We start from the raw sequence: 19309 nt of genomic DNA, 5'->3' as shown, positions 1-19309 counted from the left end.
GACTCCAGGATAGGAGTAATGTGATCACTTGCACTAGACCTGGTCAGGATTCTGGCTGCTGAAGTTTGGACATACTGTACTGCAGTTTGTTCAAAGTAGATTTAGATACCCCAGTGAGTAGAGTATTACAGCAGTCAATTCGAGAGAACACAAATGTGTTGATCAGCTTTTCAGCCACAATTAGTGATAGCATAGGGCCTAGTCGAGTGATATTTCTGAGGTGAAAAAAAGATGTTTTGACAATATGCCACAGATGTGGGTCGAATGTTAATCCAGATTCGAATATCACTCCAAGGTTTTTCAATTTAGACTGAAGCTCAAGTACAGAACCATCTACAGATAGGGTTACAGGATTGGCTTTATGAAGTTGATGGGGGTTGCCAGTAAGCATGACTTCAGTCTTGTCACAGTTAAGAAGAAGAAAATTGTGAGTCATCCAAGTTTTTATGTCAGAGATGCAATTAGATAGAATAGACACAGCCACATCAGTGTCAGGGTTGGTATGGATGTATATTTGAGTATCATCAGTGTAGAAATGATAACTGAGGCCATGTGATCTTAAAAGCTGACTTTTAAGATCACATGGATTAATGGATTAATGACTGGCAAGAAGCAGCACAGAAAGAGACTATATAAAATCACATTATAGAGCACAAAGGGGAAAAAGAGGAGAAGTGGGAGTGGAGGAAGAAGGAAGAAACAAGGAGAGCAGGGAGAAGAGAGAGGAGTCTAGAGGAGTACGGACTTGAAGCTTTCTCCAGGGAAGAGCTCCTACTTCATGATCATTCAAACAAAACCTGACTGGAGCTAAGTATTTGAACCTTATTCTGTGCTATTCTGTGTTTTTAGGGAACTTGAGTTTCCTGGGTAAAAGATACCTCAGTTAGAAATGTCTTTCCTGATTAGTGTGCAATTTATGGATAGGGATATAGGTTCCCATTTATTTTGTGGCATCCAGGGTGCAAAGAGAGAGATGTAACTGCAGGTTGCTTTGTATTTAGTTAGAAGGCAGCTCATTTCTTGAGTGGCCTCTGTAGGCATATTAAGAGTTTAGTGCTTAGTAGCAGCCTGGGGTTTTCTGGGTGACTAGAATGTTAGCCCTCTGAAAAGCCTTGTCTGTACAGTAAATACTGTATATAATGTAACTTTGTGTGTTGTATGTATTGTGCTGTGTAATTTGTGTGTTTTGTCATTGTAATAAATATTTGTTAACCAATTTTCACCAGTTTCGTAACCCCTCATTTGTAACACTTACAATCCACACAACTTGTTGAATAACCTCAGTCAGTGTGCAATAATAGTGGTTGGCATGATTTCAGAATACACACACCTATATCTCTGCAAGGTTCTTCAGTCAGGTAGTACATTTCAAGCATATAATCAACCATGAAAAGCCTTCAAAACAACTTCGGATAAATATATACTGAAGTACAGTATAAAGGCGGAAGAGGTTATAAAACTGCCTCAAAGCATTGTGAAGCCAATCATTAAGAAGTGAAAGACATTTTCTAGATTAGACTGCTCTTCCAAACTGAACAGCCAACCAAGACTTGAACAAAAGGGGGCTAGGGATCCCACTATGAGGTAGGCTAATGGTGAATTTGAAAGGGCCACAGATGATGGAGTCTGCTATCAGAATCCATATGTTACTCTGTACCATTATAGTGGTAGGAGCGGAGAACTCCTGCTGAATTCACACACTAAACTCTAACCTTCACGCTTGCTTTAGCACAGATGCTTCTCCCTCCCTGTACTGAACTCCCATCTTCTGTACTAAACTCCTGATGGGGACAGGGAATGTTTATACTAAACTCCCTGATAAGAAAGGAATGTTTTATGTGCTTTCTGAGACCTGGAGTTTCTTGAGAAAGCTACCTCAAAGACAGGAGGGGGAGGGTGCAGAGAAAAGTATATATAAGCTGTGTAGAGCCATATCCCCTTTGAGCTACTATAAATACTATAACTACTGTGGTCCTTATTCTAGTTCCTTGTATGCATACAATAAAGCTTGGCTTGACGAACGGACACTTCAGGCTCGAATCTCTTGGTTTCTACACAAGAGTTAATTCGCTGACATACATGGCAGGAGAAAATGTCCATGGGTCAACAATATCCCATATAATTAATTTCTATGAAAGTGAAAAAAAAAACATCTCAAATCCCCCTTGCTGCTTGCAACGAAGAACCTAAGCGAATCTGCAGGCATGTGGAAAATGTTTTAGAGGTCAGACAAGACAAAATTGAAACTTTCTGATCTAAATGCAAAGCGTTACATCTGACGCAAACGCGGCAAGCTGCATCATTTAGTCAACATTCCTATTGTGAAGCAAGGTGGGAGCATTGTGTTAGACTTATCTCTTAAAAATATTACAAAAAATGTGTTTGAAACATTTAGCCATTTTACAAAATGTGATACTATAGAAGCAGTCTGAATACTTTAAAAAGTATTGTATCTTAAAGCATTTTTGTTTCAAATGGGAAACCCTGAATTCATCGGTGAAGAGACAGGAGCTGTCAATATGTTTTGGATTCATGAAAGCACTGCTTCTTCATATTGTCTAAAATGTATTATTTGGCCCAGTACGGTATCTCCTTTCCACTAATGAGTTTAGGGATTTAGGAATTTCAGTTATTTTTTGTGAGCACGTTACAGTCATATCTGTAGTGACATACATTAATAGTGAAAACTGATTATTCATAGCCCTAATTTAAAGTGTGAGATTATATTTTCTGTTGCTCATTGCCATGCTTTGAAGCAAAACATGCCAGTGTTGTGAGATTTCTTTCATTTGTGTGATCTTTATTTTGAAAGTATGTGTCACTTTTACAGAAAAAAATGTCAGTGTGACCACTGTCTTGGTTTATACAAAAACACCATATCGCAGTACTTAAATTGTACATTCACAAAAAATGATACTTATCAGATATTAGAGATAATTTGCCCAATTTTGGCTGCAGGAGCAGTTTACAGTTCAGGTCACATATCCACAAGAGAACACAATTGTGATCAGAAGGTCATCCTGGAGTACACAGGAAATCTATTCTGTCATATTTTTACTGCAATGATTTCTACAGAATCTGGCCAAATAACTTTCTATTAGATCTTTATTATGTACTGACCTGTTGTGTGTTTCATATGTCTCAGCTACAAACCCCGCAACCACACAAGGGATAGCCATCTCTTGCCACCAATACTGCAAGTGTCCATTCATTTACCACCAGCACTAAAAGCGTCCTGTGCAGATAATCCCAATCCTGTACTCGGTAGTGTTCATCTAGTTGTCTGTTGTCACTCAGGGAATTCTGGTCTCAGTCTGTCCGTGGAATGATCCAGACCCACAATGCCCTCAGGTTTACCAGTTGAAACACCTAGGAGTCCATCTTTTTGTTAGTAATTATAAATATTTTCATGTTTTTTCAAAACACAACAAATACAAAGTTAAAAAACAACCATTTCCCAGCCAAAACAAAACACCCTCACCCATGCTTTGTTTTTTAGGCTGTTGTTTGGGTTACTGAGGACCAAAAAAAAATTGAACCACAATTACAGTATGTACTCTGAATGTCTTGAGCCTGTCTGTGGCTAAACATATAGTTCCCGGGAATACAAAGAACCTAATGCAGAGAGAAGGGTCCTAAAACTAGCGAAGATGGCTAAATCCCTCCATGTTTGGGTCACTGTGAGTTTTACAACTGTATGGTCACAGCGAGATGATACTGTACTTACAAAGTTTGTAAGTTGGAATTCATTGTTTAAGAAAGACCTCTCTGAAAGATGGGGTATATTTCTCCACAGTGTCTTTGACCCATTGTGGGTGCAAAAACTGTTTCAACTTTCCACGTGCAAATTTGACAAATCTTTAGTTGTAGATGAACTCTGCCAAGTTCCTGCTCTGCTGATGCATTGGTTCATAAGATAAGAGGATTTAGACAGGGTTTTGGAAAACACAGGCCAGGTCAACATCTTGCTCAAAGCAGGACAACAATTATGGCACATTTAATGGGTTATTTATCTCAGTATAACTAGGGAAGTGCTAGGCGCCCCCCTATGTTTAAGCAGTTTTAAAAGCTGGGGATCATTTTTATTATCTGTATAGTCTTCCTCTACTTGGAACCATTAGTATTCCTTACACTCACAATGGGCTTTCCTTCTTTAATTCCTGAATTTGGAGAAGCATGCTGGGTGAGGTCATTTGACGACAGATACTTGTGAATTAGCCTTGGAAGCCTTTTCAATCCAGCAGATGATCATGTAAGTTCATGTGTGATAGATATAACCACACATCTAAGTACTTTATCTTTCCAGTACCTAAATGTATTAAAATTGAAGATAGAATAGTAGAATAAACTGTATAATAAAAGTAATCAGTTTACAGTCAGATAATTCCACACAACACAGATGAAAATATGTTAAATACCATGTAAAATTATTTTACTGAAAATTAACATGGCTTTTAGTTCCAGGCTGCCAGATGTCACGTTATTAACACCAAACGTACAGGACTTGACATCTCACAGTACCAGCTTGCCAAGAGTTGGAAGAATTCGTAAAATTTGACTTTCTTGTGTTTGGGTAAGTACACCATTATTTTTTCATCTTTGCGTGATCTAGGAAAGGCTTTCCCTAGTTGTTAAATATCATATAATTCAATATAAAATTAGCAATATAAAAATGCTAAAAATCTTCAGAACAAACAGTGAAATACTAACCACAGGGCACAAGCGTAAATTACAGGGAAGAGAACAGTAAAAACACAGAACATGAGGCACGTTTTAATAAAAATGTGTTGTGGAAATCTAAAAAGAAATCCAGCTAACTGACGACAATGGGCTTGTTGAAGCCAATACCCTGGCTAAGCGCAAGAAGCCACTGGATGAGATCTTTGTATCACCAGTACAAGCAACCAAACGGGCCAGACTAACTGTATAATCTTGAAAACTAATATGAAAACTTTCTTGCATTTTATAATACTGATAAAATCTTGTACTTAGTACTTTATATCTTGACAGTAATTCTAGGCTTTAACCTTTCATTTAAAAAAAACACTGCATGTTGCTGAATAGAAAACGATCGAAAACATAAAGCATATCATTTATATTACACAATTAAACAGTCAAACATAATACAATTAAGTTAATTTTACACAAAATGATTTAATGTATTTACATTTCGTTTAATTTTATCGTAGTTATTCTCAACGAAATCACTGAGGATCACTTTCAGGTCTCGAACATCACAATCTCGAGACAGTTAATATATAATAAACAACTTGAAGGGAAAACTGTCAGCAAGGGTTGATTAATAACGTAATCCACCTACATTAAAAACGTATTTTTTTACAATAAAACAAGTTATACATTGTTGCTAAAACACTTTATAATTTAAGTTATAAATTCAGTAGCTTCGAAAACTTGATATTATTTTTAAGTAGATTAGCTTTAATATAATTAAAAGGAAAATGTGTCTATTTCAATGTATCAGCGTCATACATTTTTCATGCTTTTAACCGCATTTCGCTTTCTCGTTTCTCCAGCTGAATTTATTCCATTTTACTAAATGATATAACGTAAGAAATAAGACTAATCTTACAACCCAGTCTCTGACGTTTCTATTGATGTGAGTTTGTTTTTGATTGGCATTTAAGAAAATGAACAACAAAGAAGACAAATCAATGCAGACAGGGAATACAGTCGGAGCGCTAGATTTCTTCAGACTACAGGATTGTTAAAGACCATACTTTCCCTGCCGCAATCACCTCAATCAACGTGAGACTGTTGATTTCGACAAGTGCATTGTAGCTTTAAGAAACATCTTGAGAAGAGCGAACCACTGGGCATCCACAGGAAGTGTAGACATCGTATTTCCGTGCGTCAAGTGTAGTTCATTTATTTATCAACTTTGGTTCCACAAATAAACTGGGGGTGAAAATATATCCAACACGTATTCGAAGTCCAGCGTTTATCAGGCCAAGGCTGAATTTCTTCACAATGAAGATCGCGAGAAAAAGAAAGCGCTATGGCCGTGGCCAGTCCAGGTATATTTCTGTTTCACTTGACATACAGGCCTCGGTATTAATATTACTATTATGGTCACAGTCGCAGCTCTTCTGTGGATGAGCGGTGTTTTTATAACTTAAGTAATTAATGCAAAACGTGAAAGAAGACGTACAATAAACACGCACAAGCGGATTTCTAAGGACCTGACACTTAAAGCGGCCGAATGAATGGGAGATGCCTGCACCAAAATGCTTGTCAGAGCATTAATCTATGGATGGCATTAATCTTAATGTAGAAATGCAGATAAAGTGTGTTTGTTATCTCATGTAGTGCTATATGCCTCATGCTTGAGCAAACACTACCCATTTTCCCTTTAATAAGTGTTGCAGATAAAGCACTAGACAAAACAGTTTACAATACTCCAGTTCAAGGCGCCATTTAAGTGGTAATTTGTTCTTTCTTAGTCTGAGACCGATGTGGAGGCCGCTTTGGACCAGGTGCTCTTCACCTTTAATGGGGGTGTGGCGGTATATGTATCTGCCCCCACGCTCCCTCAACACCATTCTTTGCTTTTTGTTCAGTAATGGGTTGTATTTCTGTCGCATTTCAAAATGAAACATTTTAAGAAAGTGTAAACACAATAATTAATTGGTTGTTTCGGACTTACTTTTCTTCTGATTAATCGATTTTTAACAGACACTCGGGGCTCAAATTCCCTCACTGAAGTTCACTTGTAGCTGCTGCAGTACATGATGTGTTTGACCGCAATAAAAAACGCATCGCTCGTATCCAAATAGCTTTAATTGTCAAAAAAAAAGTATAGACTGTTTTGTTTACACTTTAAGTTCAGTTTAAGAAGCTACATCCCTTCTGTAAGATACTGTATTTGTCACGTGTAAATGGTATAGTTTGTCGGATAGCGAATTACGTGTCTTAAATATGTCAGTGTAAGACTGACAATGGTCTCATTGTACCAACGGTATTAAAGCTACAACAGACTCACAGTACTCTTTCACACGAAGTTATTAATGCGGAGAAAGTGATTACTTCATTTGGGGAGTCATGCGATGACGTTGTCCGTGGTAAAGAAATAGAATTGTTACAAAAATGATAAAGAAAGGTTTCCTTGTGTAAACTGGGTGACGAATATGGGGTCAACATCTCAACAGCATACAACATCAAGAAACAGAATAAATTCAATAAACATGGAAACTGATGATGTGCAATATTAATTTATGATTGTTACTTCTTATTCAGTCATTTTCTTTATGTATATGTAGGAAAATTGTTTTACTATTGATTGAATTTTGGAAGAATATTAAAGTCCGACTTGCCTTCGATCACAGGGAATCTGTGTTTGAGAACTTGGGAGGTGTACCGTTTACAGTAGATGTACAGTAGTTGGGCAGTATTACCCAGACATTGCCAGTTTGAGCTCAGTCACGTCACTAGCTGACTGAGGCCAGGGCTCGCCAAGAGGTGGCGCCCAACTGGCTCAGTGCCGACAAAGGTACTGTAGGGATGCAAGGTGTCACAGCACAGTCCAGTGAAAGTGTGAGATGAGTTTGAATGTGACAAAAACAGCCATTTTTAAAACAATGCTGAATGAGACACACACAAAGTGTATTTCTCAAAGTGCCCTTAGAGGGTTGTATAGTCCAGTCATGGTCACCCTATGTTAATACCATGAATGGAGGGGTTTGTGAGTGAATGTTCCACTTATGGCCTAGTGGCTGTTCCTGATGATGCTATTCCTGAGGTGTCACGAACAACAGCAGCTATCTGTTTAAAATTCTCCCCAGGCCAGAGTCAGAAGTAATAACCCCAGGCCAGAGTCGGATTTCTACAGTAGGATGGGATTAGGTAGTTGGGGCTCTCTTAGGTTTTGGCGACAGTTTCCGTTTTTTAAAAAGAGTTTACTTACCATATATAATTATAAAGGTTATTTTTACTGGAAATAAATCTAATGTGTAAAGCGTTGAACAAACCTGGTTAAAATCTGATTTACTCTAATGGTTTTGTGTGTGAAATGTAGTTGCCCATCCCAGGTAGAGTAAATAATAGTAGAATGAAAGACAATTCTGATTGATTTATTATTATTATTTTAATTAAGTCTTATCTATAACAAATGCATTGTGAGCAAGAAGTAACTCACTTTGCCAAGAAACCTCCAGCTGTTATAATTGGATCAAACAGAATTTGATGCTGTACCAATACCATTTCTCCTTAATATGTGCCTAGTTGAAAGTTATATGCCATAAAGTTTATTGTAACTGAATGTCTTTTTTGGAAACGAGTGTTTTTTATGTTCACAGGGGGTTTTTATAGACAGATGATGACTTCATGCAATATAATATTTAAATGGTTCCTCACGGGCTGTGTGAAAATGGGGCATGCCTGTCAAGTCTGAGGGCACTCATTTCAATGAGATGGAGCCAAAAAAAAACCTCAATGTTATTTGAAATTGTTCTTGAATCACTGGGTCCAATTAGAGATAGAAGACCTGACCCAGATTGTACTAACCCCAGGGTATTTATCTTTTTCAGGTGCTCTTTACAATAATTGCTATGCTCCAGTTTGAAGATGACATCTTGATGAAAGAATATTTCAAGATGATGACTGATATGATAGTTTTGTGTATGACCCTGGCAATCTCTTTGTCATTCTGGATTATTTCCATGACTGCAAGTACATACTACGGTGAGTTTTATTTGTTGAAATACTGACTTGGTGGTGAGTTTCATATGAAGCAAGATACATTTTTAATACATTAAGTTCTGTGCGACCAGGTTCCATTGATAAGCTTTTGTATTTAATATATAATTCTTTATTCTGATATACAGTACCATCCAAGAGTCTTGAGGCTGTGAAGTGGGATATTTACTGTGAAATCTGTTCTAATAGTCATTTTAGTAATAGTCACAAAAGACTGATAAGTGCAACTCCTATGTATTTTGGTGAACTCAGTTCAATTGTACCGTTCAGCCAATTAAACGATGCAGTTGTATGTCAATGCATGTTGGCAGTTGACTGACAGGTGTCCCCTGTCAGTCAGGTTCATGTTGTTGAGTACTTACAGTAGGCTCATAAAAGAGGCAAGAACATGCTGCCACTCTGTTTTGCTTTGACGTCAGCGTTTGGTGTTAAAAGTCAAAATGAAAAAATGTAAGTTGGTTGGTAAAGATAAAGGGACAAATTTGATTTTATATATTTATATATGTTATATTTATTTTACTTAAAAATCTCAGTCAGACCCATTGCACAATAGTTAGACTTAACAGAATCAACAATTGGGAATATACTGAAAAAGAAATAAACCAATGCTATAATTAACAGTCAGACACGACTGTGTCGGCCAAGATAAACATCTGCAGGTGGTTACAGAAAAATGATCAAAGCTGTCAAGGAAAACTTTAAAACGGTCAGTGGTGAAATCATAACAATATCCAGACAACAGGAGAGAAGCAGTTAAAATTCACGGTTCACAGAAGACTAAGACAACAGAAATGTGAAGCTACACTGCAGGATGTAAAACCTCTCATCAGCACCAAGAAAAGATAAGACAGATGGGGGGGGGAATGCTTGAAGTACAAAGGTTATCCAAGAAAACTCAGTAACAAAGTTTTATGGGCAGATGAAACAAAATTACGGTCAATGGAAAGGTTAAAGTGTGGAAAAGAAAGGACCTGAGGATGCTGCCTGAATGGAGGAAATGTCATGGACTTAGTGGTGGCAGTAACAGAATGTCTTCTGAAGTTTACAGAAACACTGTCTGCTAATGTATACTGTCGCCATAATTACTGGGGCAATGCCTCAATAGAAAATCATAGACTGGACAAGTCACTCTCCTCATTTATATCCAGCTGATTGTGCAAATTACGTGCTAAAGAAAAAAAATAGAACACTCCCAAGAATAGACAAGAACTCTGTGTTTCTATATTTATATTTAACTAGGCATACTAATATCCTGATCGCTAATACAATTTCTTGACTGTAAAGCACAAATAACTGCGTTTGCTGTTTCGACACATTGAAAAGCACAGTATGTATATGGGATGCAAGTATTGAAAATATTTCTGGACCATATTGACCAAATCATTTGGCTGATGTTTCTATGTAATATACACTATGCCATGTAGACAGTATAGATTATATTCTGATATTGTGGATAGTGTATATCTTAAACTGTTGTGAACTACCAATAAAATGAATGTGAGATGGGAATCAGCCAGTTCAGTTGGGTCAGCTGTTTTACAATGTGGATGGTTAATGGCATTTTTCTTGTTCAAACTCTATGCAAAGAAAAAAATAATTCATTTTGCACCTGATAACATAAAGACATACTATGCATAAGACAGTTCAACAGCATTTGTTAATTAATTTTAAACTAAATAAATAAGTTCACTACAGCTGAGATTGCATATCAATCAGATTTTGTGTAAAAATTATTCATTCTTATGGATTCCGTAAATGTGATACATGTATAAAGTTAGCAATCCTGCAAAAACGCAGTTCTTCAGAATCTTGACAAAACACTATATTTTTACATTTTCCAGGTACATTGCAGCCTGTCTCTCCATGGCGCTGGCTGTTTTCAATTCTGGTCCCTTTGTGTCTTACCTCACGTGCCCTGAAAAGGAAAAGTCTTGATCATAGTGGAGCTCTGGGAGGTAGAGTATGCTTTTTATTTGGCTGTAGGTTGAAAAGGTGTTTTGAAAGCATCTTTGTTTTAGAGTATTAGGTTACCACAGTTACCGCACAAAACTGCAGCTTTGCACTTTGTTGTTCATAGAATTTCAGGAGCTGAGACTTAGTTACTTAATGCCACATATAAGAAACCTGTCTGTAGCACGCCCTCTGTAAACATAAGTTTTTACTGATGTATCGTATGGTGCTGTCATTCACCACAATATTTTGCATAACTTTTAGTATGTCTTAGGGTGACAAAACTTGTATTCATGCTCCGCCTCTTCTCTGAAGAAGAAAATACCATGCAGTGCATTGTTGCAAAACACAATGCATTAGATTCCTAGCACAACTGTTTTGTGTAAATACACCTTTTGATTCCAGGACTTTAAAAAAAAAAGACGGCAGTAGATTCTCTTGTGTGCATAAGATCCAGACCTCATTTTAAACTTTTCTATCAGTTGTTAATTCACGTCTCAGAGGTTAGGATTTAGCTATCTTGGAATTGGGAAATGTAAATTGTTCTGTCTCAATATAATAAAGTACATGAAGTAGAAAACTAGTCACCCTTTAATTTAATTTAATTTTTCTGTCTTACTGCAGAAATAATTTGTTCACCCTTCATATTTTTTTCTATAAATTAATATAATATGAGTAAAAAAGGGCACAAATACTCTATTATTTGGTTTTGATCCATTTTAGATTTTAAGGTCTGATCCATAGTGCAACACTTAAGTCTTTGTTTCTCTTTGATTCTTGAAAATCATGGGATTTAAAAGCATATTATGGAATTGAGAACTTTTCCACAAGTGAAACATTATTTGAAGTATTGGTTTTGGAAAGGCTGCTCTCAAAAAAAAAATGCTGTAACTTGTTATTCTGTATTTTTTTGTCAGCAATGGTGGTTGGATTCATTCTTACCATGGCCAACATGAGCTTCTTCTCTTCTCTGTTGGCATTTTTTGTCACTTCATCCAGACTGACCAAGTGGAAGGGAGAAGTTAAGAAACGTATAGATCCAGAATATAAAGAAGGTAAAAATGATTTCATTTATACAGAAATTAACTTATGGATGGGGATTGACGGATCTGTTTTATTTTGGTGTTAACCAGCTCAATGTGGAGTATAGCTGGATTATGTCCATTCATGCTGTACTTGTACCGGTGTCCTGGTTATGTTTAGGGTTTATGGAACCCAGAACCCCCATAACAAAGACAGTTCTGGTTGTGTTTCAGGTGGCCAGAGGAACTGGGTGCAGGTTTTCTGCAATGGAGGAGTGCCTACAGAGCTGGCCCTGCTGTACATGATTGAGACAGGCCCAGGGGAGATTCCAGTGGACTTTGGGAAGCAGTACAGTGCAACCTGGATGTGTTTAGCTCTCCTGGGGTCCTTGGCATGCAGTGCTGGGGACACTTGGGCATCTGAAGTAGGAACTGTTCTTGGCTCAAGATCACCAAGATTAATCACAACGTGGAAAGAAGTCCCTGTGGGTAGGTGTCATTTTTTAATGTTTCTTTTATCCGTGGTCTAGGGCCATTGACAAGGATCTTTTGTAAAACAGTATGTACAGTATGCCACACCTGAATCCTGTTATGTATCGATGAACATAGGACACATGTATTTATAAAATGCTGCAATCAACCAAACCTCTTTATACCATATGGTGCCGTGGGAAGCCGGAGCCTACCCGGCAATGAGCGCAAGGCAGGGTTCATCCTGGAGGGGGCGCCAGTCCATCGCAGGGCAAGTGCAAGCCAGTCATACATGGGGACAATTTGAAGGCCACGGTAAAGGCCGAGGGGGGAAATTTGGCCCGGACACCGAGATAACTCCCTACTCTTATCGAGAAATGCCCGGGGATGTTTAATGACCACTGAGAGTCATCTGAAAGACGGCACCCACTACAGTAGAGTGTCCCCGCCACTATACTGGGGCATTAGGACCCACACAGACCGCAGGGTGGGTGCCCCCCCGCTTTTCCCACTAACACCACTTCCAGCAGCAACCATCGCTTCCCAGAAAGTCTCCTGTTCGGGTACTGACCAGGCTCAAACTGGCTTAGCTTCCGTGGATAGCCAGTTGAGAGCTGCAGGGTGATATGGCTGCTGGCTCATCATACATAACTGTTTAAATAATAATAGTATGGTTGTATGGCTCTTTGCCTCCAGTGCTTTATGTGTACTGGTAGATTCACTTTATCTCCCACTGAAGTAGCTGTACTCTGCACAGCAGGCCAGATGGAAAGGTGTAATAGCTTCACATGTTAAATTAAGAGGAAAGTGTAGGTGTGCTAGATGGAGCAAGCCTGAAGTGGCATTCAGCCATGGCACCATAGCTAGGATTCATAACAGAACCATATTAAAGATAGATGAACCAGACACTTCCATTTAGAAAATGCTGCATTCCTGCAATCATGCAAAGGTTTTTAAATAATAAGAGTATGGTTGTAGTCCACCGCTGTGGTGCAGTGGTTTGCATTGCTGCCCCACAGCGCTGGAGCTCTGGGTTCAATTCCAGACCTGGGTTGCCTTTGAAGGCCTTCATCTACTGTAGCTCAGCACCATAATGTCCTGTGTTGACCATACTGCTGCAGGGATTTGGAGTGTTTGTGTGGCTGTCGCGGTTACTCGCGGGCTCATGCCCTCCGCCACCCGTTCCATCCCACAGCACCTGGGGCGCGAATCCGGGTCTCCGGCGTGACGCAACAGGGAACCAGCCGCATGAGCTAAAGGAGACCTCCCCTAGCCCAGGTAGCTGAGGTCCCTGCTACGCACAGTGAGGGCGATGACGTCACCGTATCCGAACTAGCTCCGCTACATTTGCACCAAAGGAAAGAGGGGCTCTTACTTGTTCCCAAACCACTGCCTGGATTGACGCTTTCTGACACTGTGCCATTGTTCTGAATATGAATTCATCATTCTGTTAGTAAAATGTCTACAGGCCTTAGATTCCAAACATTTTCAGCTGTTACTGTACCTTGTGGTTGACTCAGTAATGGTTGTTACACATAAATGGGTACAGTTGGTCACTTTTGTGAGACTGTGTCACATCTTTTATTTCCCACAGAAAACTTAAAGGACTCCATGGAAGACCTAAAATGATTAAGCAGTGCTGACGCAATCTTCTTGCTTTTCTAAAAAGCATATCCAATTTTCAGGTCTTTGTGCCCTATATAGTGTGCAAGAGAAATTTTCTTAGCATGGTGCGAGCATTCTAAGAAAAAGACTGAGGTCAAATATCTAGGAAGAAAAAGTGTGTTTTTTAAGTTATGCAGTTGTGTTAAAGCAGGGTTTGGTCACCAAACTGTCTACTCCAAATGTGTGAAAAATTAAAAACTTTAATGCTGTCATTATGGGGTCATTAAATCATTATTCTGATTTCTAAGCATTCTAGTGCTTTTAGTCTTTAAAGACATTCACTCATTTTGAGTCTGCATGTCTTGGTGAGTGTCACGACCCTTTAAAGAGATTGATGCATGAAATGTGGGGATGTTAACAGTGAAACCCATGACTGTCTGCTGGTTCGTGTTTTGCGTCTTTTGGCTCATAGCAGACAGTGAAATATTTTAACCTTGGAGCAGTGATCTTTGTGTCTTAAAATTTAAAAAGTAACCAAAAATTCTCATTTCATTTTCTGAATGACTGACATCTGCCATTTTTTTTTTAACTGAACACATACATTTCTTTTGTTTATGATTCTTTGCGTTCCGTAGTAAACTGCTGTTCTCCGCAAAATCTTTTTTCGTGATCATACAGAAAAGGAAATGGAGCCACAAGAGATGATATCACTGCACATAAAAATAAGTGACCAAGCTTCTTGGGTTCACCTAGGTGTCCAGAAGAGAGCAGATACAAAAACATTTTATTCTCCTCATAAAATGTAAACAAGATAAAATGTTGATCGTTAAATGGCATTCTCCGTAATAGATACAAAGGGGAGAGGGGGTGGTAAAGTCTTCTGATTTCGGATATTTCACTTTCTGTGTAATTTACAAAGGGGCTAAGAGAACTGTATGTTTACTGGCTGCTGTCCTCAGGTACAAACGGAGGAGTGTCCCCCGTGGGGCTGGTGGCCAGTTTGGTTGGAGGAATGGTGGTGGGCCTGGCATACTTCATCACACAGCTGCTTTTCGTGAAGGATCTGCATCTGGCAGCTCCGCAGTGGCCTATTATAGCGTACGGAGCTGCAGCAGGATTCCTGGGGTCACTGCTGGATTCTTACTTAGGAGCCACGATGCAGTATTCAGGTGAGTCATGGACAACGTATTGCGAGACGATCTTCCTGCGCCAAGGTCTCTGCAGTGTGTTTCTTTTAATAACCAACCACTTTCTATTATGAGATGTACCTTTTTGTCTCAAAATATGACACGGAAAAGAAGCGGTTACTTTGAGAAGATAACTGATAAAAACAATGCAGATTTTTTCTAACGTTTTAGTGAGCAAAGGAATGTTGCTTCTCTAAATATAGCTGCCACGTTGGGGTTTTCTTTTGTCACGCTAATGATCTAGTCATTGTTGTCTTGCAAAGTTCAGAAGAAGAAATGGATTCTGATACAGATACCTCCATCATATACCTAAAAGGTGTGAATAAAATATATATATTTGCTGTGACTGATCCCCTTTGATGGCAGCGAAGGGTAGGGGAGCCTTCACACACTAACCCTCTTGTTAATGGTGACAAGCACCAATGCTGTTATTTTTAACCTGTTAACCTGAGTTTTGTCATTTGTGCACCTTCAGCTCCTTTTGCTGCACCTTATTAATGCAGTGAAAAGAAACCTCAGCTTGGTCAGGTCCTATTTTGGCTGCTCCACTCCCGTCTTCCTCTGTACCAGCAGGCTTACACAGCAACCACCGAGGCTGCTATTGTAAGAGTTTTCCCTGCTCTCAGTAACCAGAAAGGTCTAGGAGTTCCCCACTCCCAGACAACGCGCTCCTAACCTTAAAGATTTTAACCTTCCACTGCGAATTAAATGCCTCGCCATGAGATGAGAGTTTTCCCTGAAAGTCAAACATGAGCAGGCATTTTGCTCAAAACATCTCTGATCTCTCTCTGTCAGAACAGACTGTCTGTAACATTTCTCAGTCCCCTATGGGATTGCTGCTGAAACTGGCCACCTTCCAGGGTGTCAGACAGGAGACGGCAATCCCCTGATATCCCTGTGCGAAACGTCTGGAGTGTCTCAACACTGCCCTCTAGTGGTGTAGCACCTTACCTGGCACTCCAGATTGAGCTGCCCTGGTATAGTGCATTCGCATGTTTCTCCTTTGCAATATTAGACTGAGAATCCAAAACTGGGGTTATAGAGGCTTTTCAAGACTTAAAAACACTTTCTTGGCATACAGATTGGACCTGATGGCCATATTTTCACAAGTTGACGATGACTGGGATGCCCCAAGAGGCAGTGTACAAATGTTAGAACCGTTGGATAGACATTTGTCTGCCAGAGTCTTCTCAGCTCTCGGTAAAACATTGACTCCTGTGCCTTGTTGAGCAACCACAGACTTGCATAGCCATCTGTGAGCGACTCTTCTCTTCCTCCAGTTGGCACATCCTCTCCTGCAAGGTGCTGTGGAGTTTGCAGTGCCTCAGAAAATGAATGGTTCTGTGTGGGGTTCTACTCGGATTCTCCTTCTCTGGGTGCAGTATAGCAGTCGTAGCTTGATAACTGATACTAACAGAATAAAGATTTTCCAAAAGAACAGCAAGCAATAGGCAATTTTGGCTATTTATATTATGGAGGTTCTTTATGAATTATTTTGTCCTCAGTTTTCAGTACTCACAGTTAAACAACAGGTTATTTTCAGTCTTTTCTACTCTGTGTTCTTCTCTAACAATACTTCAACACTTTCAGTTTCCTACATATTACATGAAGTACTTTGCTGTCCACTCCCAGCAGGAGCACATTCTTTGTAAAGAAACTGTGGAACTGTGTGTCAATGTGATTCATCTACTAATGAATACACTTGTCTTTCAGGTTATGATGAAAGCATTGGAAAGGTTGTGAACTACGAAACAAATTCTACAAAGCGGATAAGCGGAAAGCCTATTCTGGACAACAATGCTGTGAACCTCTTTTCTTCTATCATCATTGCCCTGGTGCTGCCTGGCATTGCATGGGGATTCTGGCCAAGGCCATAGAATTAAAGCAGTCTCCTAAAATCAACTAGAAATGAATGGCTGTGTCTCTTATCCTCCTCTGGCCAGTGTTGTGATTGTTGCAAAGTAATGGTGTGACGTTCATTTTTAGTATTGAAGCATGAAAACTCCAAGTCACTGCTACCAATGTGGAAAAACTATAAAGCACTGGAATATATTACTACAGAAGTTTGTTTAGAGAGAATTCTGTGAAAAGTAGGATTCTGGTCTGAAATATCCAAGACAAAGTACTACAATCTTCATCTACCCTAGGTAGTCCACTTTAGGAAAGAGAAATTGTATTCTATACTTTTCAGTAGACCATTATAATGTATCCGTGTATAGCTGAATCTCTTAAATTGGTAAGGCCTTAATTATTTTATTATAACAGTGAGATAAAAAGTGACTAGTGCTTTTGGCTCAGGTATTTGCAGATCAGTCCTTCTATTTATAAATATAAAAGTGCATCTCTAAACGATTTAGTGTGAGCTATTGAACTAATTTCTTTAATTTACTTTTTTTGTTTTCATTGTGTTACTGCACAATATGTAATTTAATCGTACTAGGATTGTTATAACTAACACTTGGATTACATAAATCCAAAAATGATAAACTTTCCTCCCTTTAGCACTGTGTGTTGGTCAAGATGACGTTTTCTAGGAAGAATTAACTAACCAGTAATAAATATCCATGCAAGTTCCTGAATCACAGCAGAAACTGCTGTTATTACTGTGTTGCTTCTGACAGTGCTTAATGAAGTGTTTAGCATAGACCTGAAAGTTTAATTTAAACATTGTCCTGAACCTCAGTGGTAGGACAAATAATTTCAAGGTAGCGCAGCCATATTCACGTAAAACTACGGAACAGAGTGATGATTTTTTTGGAAAAAAAATGACTAAACACAAACATTGCTTGTTTTCACTGTTCTTAAATTCAAGAGAGTTTTCTCTAGCAGTTATTTTATATAAGGACATTCACTTGCCGAACACTGAAGGTTAACTGAAATGTTTACATGTTATGGGCACCAACCAGCTTGTTCTCCTTTTTTTGTGAAATAGTTACCTTATTATCCATTTATTCTGACAGTTTTTATAAAGCAGTTATGCTATATTTCAGTTAAATGCATAAAAAGGCAATTTCAGTGACAAAACATTCTGCTGGATTGAATTTACTCATGACTGATAGAGTTTTAAAAGCTACTTTGTTGCTAACTGTGCTGTTCTTTCTCATATCCAATAGTAAAATCTGTAAATACAGTATGTCATTTTCCTCTACTTTACTGTATGTGCTAATGTAACATGCATTAAGCTGAACAAAACATTTGTGAGTATTTTAGCTACTGTATAAACTATTTACATGGTAAAATATCCTGATTTGTGCAACCTTAAGTTGAATTAGATAAATATTTTGATATAAAGTGCTTTCAGAATACATTTTTACATTGTGTTTTGCAGAATTAATTTTAATGTGGGTTCTACTTTAATAGCAAGTTATAACAAAACATGACGAGTTAATGTGTGATGGTTCTGCTTTAAGGTAGAGAGTTTGCAGGCTTTTATTTACAAGCCCACAGTCTTAGAAGCTGTTGTTTGTTCATTTTAGAAGTGCATGTATATACATGCAATCTAATAAGTATAAACCCATCCGTGCATAGTTTTAAGGATTCTTTATCTTCTATTCTGATTTAAACACAAAAGAAAACACAGGTGATATTATCTTTAATGCAGTGAAATAGGAGTCTTAATGATGGGAATGTTGTTCTTTGTCATGCATTTCCATTTCAGAAAGTACATGGTATTTTAGTTTAAAATGTTTTCAACAAAGTCAAAATAAATTAAATGATGGCACAGTTCTGTTCTATTTTTTTCTTTTCACAGCCAAAGAGGAAGTTCTGCTTAACTTTCTTTACTCAAAGGAAGGTTTGAAGAAAGTAAAAACTTTAATATAAAATGTATAAAGCTTTAAGATAAAATTCTTTAAGGTGCTAAACCTGGGTTTCATTGTCCTGTTCTGTTGAATCCAGTGCCTGTTGGTTTTCATTCTAGCTGAACTCTTGCTTGCTTAACTGAACTTAGGAACTTAGCCTGGGAACATAAGAAAGGTGAATAAGAACATAGTCCATTTGGCCCATCTAGCCTGTTTGGAATTTATTCCATTTTTAAATTCTTTTCTACATCTAAAGCCTTCATTTGGAGTGCATCTACACTAGTACAATGAGATAGATTGATGGTAGTTTGGAGGTTAGCACTTCTGGGATGCCTTCTGTGTGCAGTGTGTATGTTCCCTCCATGTCCATTGGGGTTTTCTCTGACTGCTCTAGTTTCCTCTTACAATCCAGCAACATGCTGTCTATCTTATGTGGAGTTGCTAAATTGCTCCCAACGCGTGTGTGTATTCCCTCTGATGGACTGTTGTGTCATGGTATGATATTGACCTCCAGTCAATAACCACCACCACACCCAGACCCAGCACAGGCTGGGTATACTGC

At 38.5% G+C, this 19309-nt stretch overlaps 1 protein-coding gene across 1 annotated transcript; it reads left to right on the top strand.

Moving 5' to 3' along the window:
* The first annotated feature begins 5792 nt into the window (after positions 1-5792).
* Positions 5793-18668, top strand: tmem19 (transmembrane protein 19). Its single transcript, XM_088923559.1, has 7 exons — positions 5793-6035; positions 8544-8697; positions 10554-10667; positions 11580-11717; positions 11919-12173; positions 14720-14929; positions 16661-18668. The coding sequence occupies exons 2-7, from the start codon at positions 8565-8567 to the stop codon at positions 16822-16824; spliced, it is 1014 nt and encodes a 337-aa protein (XP_088779685.1). The 5' UTR covers positions 5793-6035; positions 8544-8564; the 3' UTR covers positions 16825-18668.
* The last annotated feature ends 641 nt before the right edge of the window (positions 18669-19309 follow it).

Source organism: Atractosteus spatula, chromosome 8 (assembly GCF_055471065.1).
Source record: "Atractosteus spatula isolate fAtrSpa1 chromosome 8, fAtrSpa1.hap1, whole genome shotgun sequence".
Lineage (NCBI taxonomy): Eukaryota > Metazoa > Chordata > Actinopteri > Semionotiformes > Lepisosteidae > Atractosteus > Atractosteus spatula.
This window is presented reverse-complemented; position numbering and strand designations above follow the sequence as displayed.

Bases quoted from the DNA above. Each gene is read 5' to 3' on its own strand.
- tmem19 (XM_088923559.1), top strand. From the start codon at position 8,565: ATGCTCCAGTTTGAAGATGACATCTTGATGAAAGAATATTTCAAGATG. The intron at 10,668-11,579 runs GTAGAGTATGCT...TTTTTTTGTCAG, and splicing joins TCATAGTGGAGCTCTGGGAG to CAATGGTGGTTGGATTCATT. The intron at 11,718-11,918 runs GTAAAAATGATT...GTTGTGTTTCAG, and splicing joins AGATCCAGAATATAAAGAAG to GTGGCCAGAGGAACTGGGTG.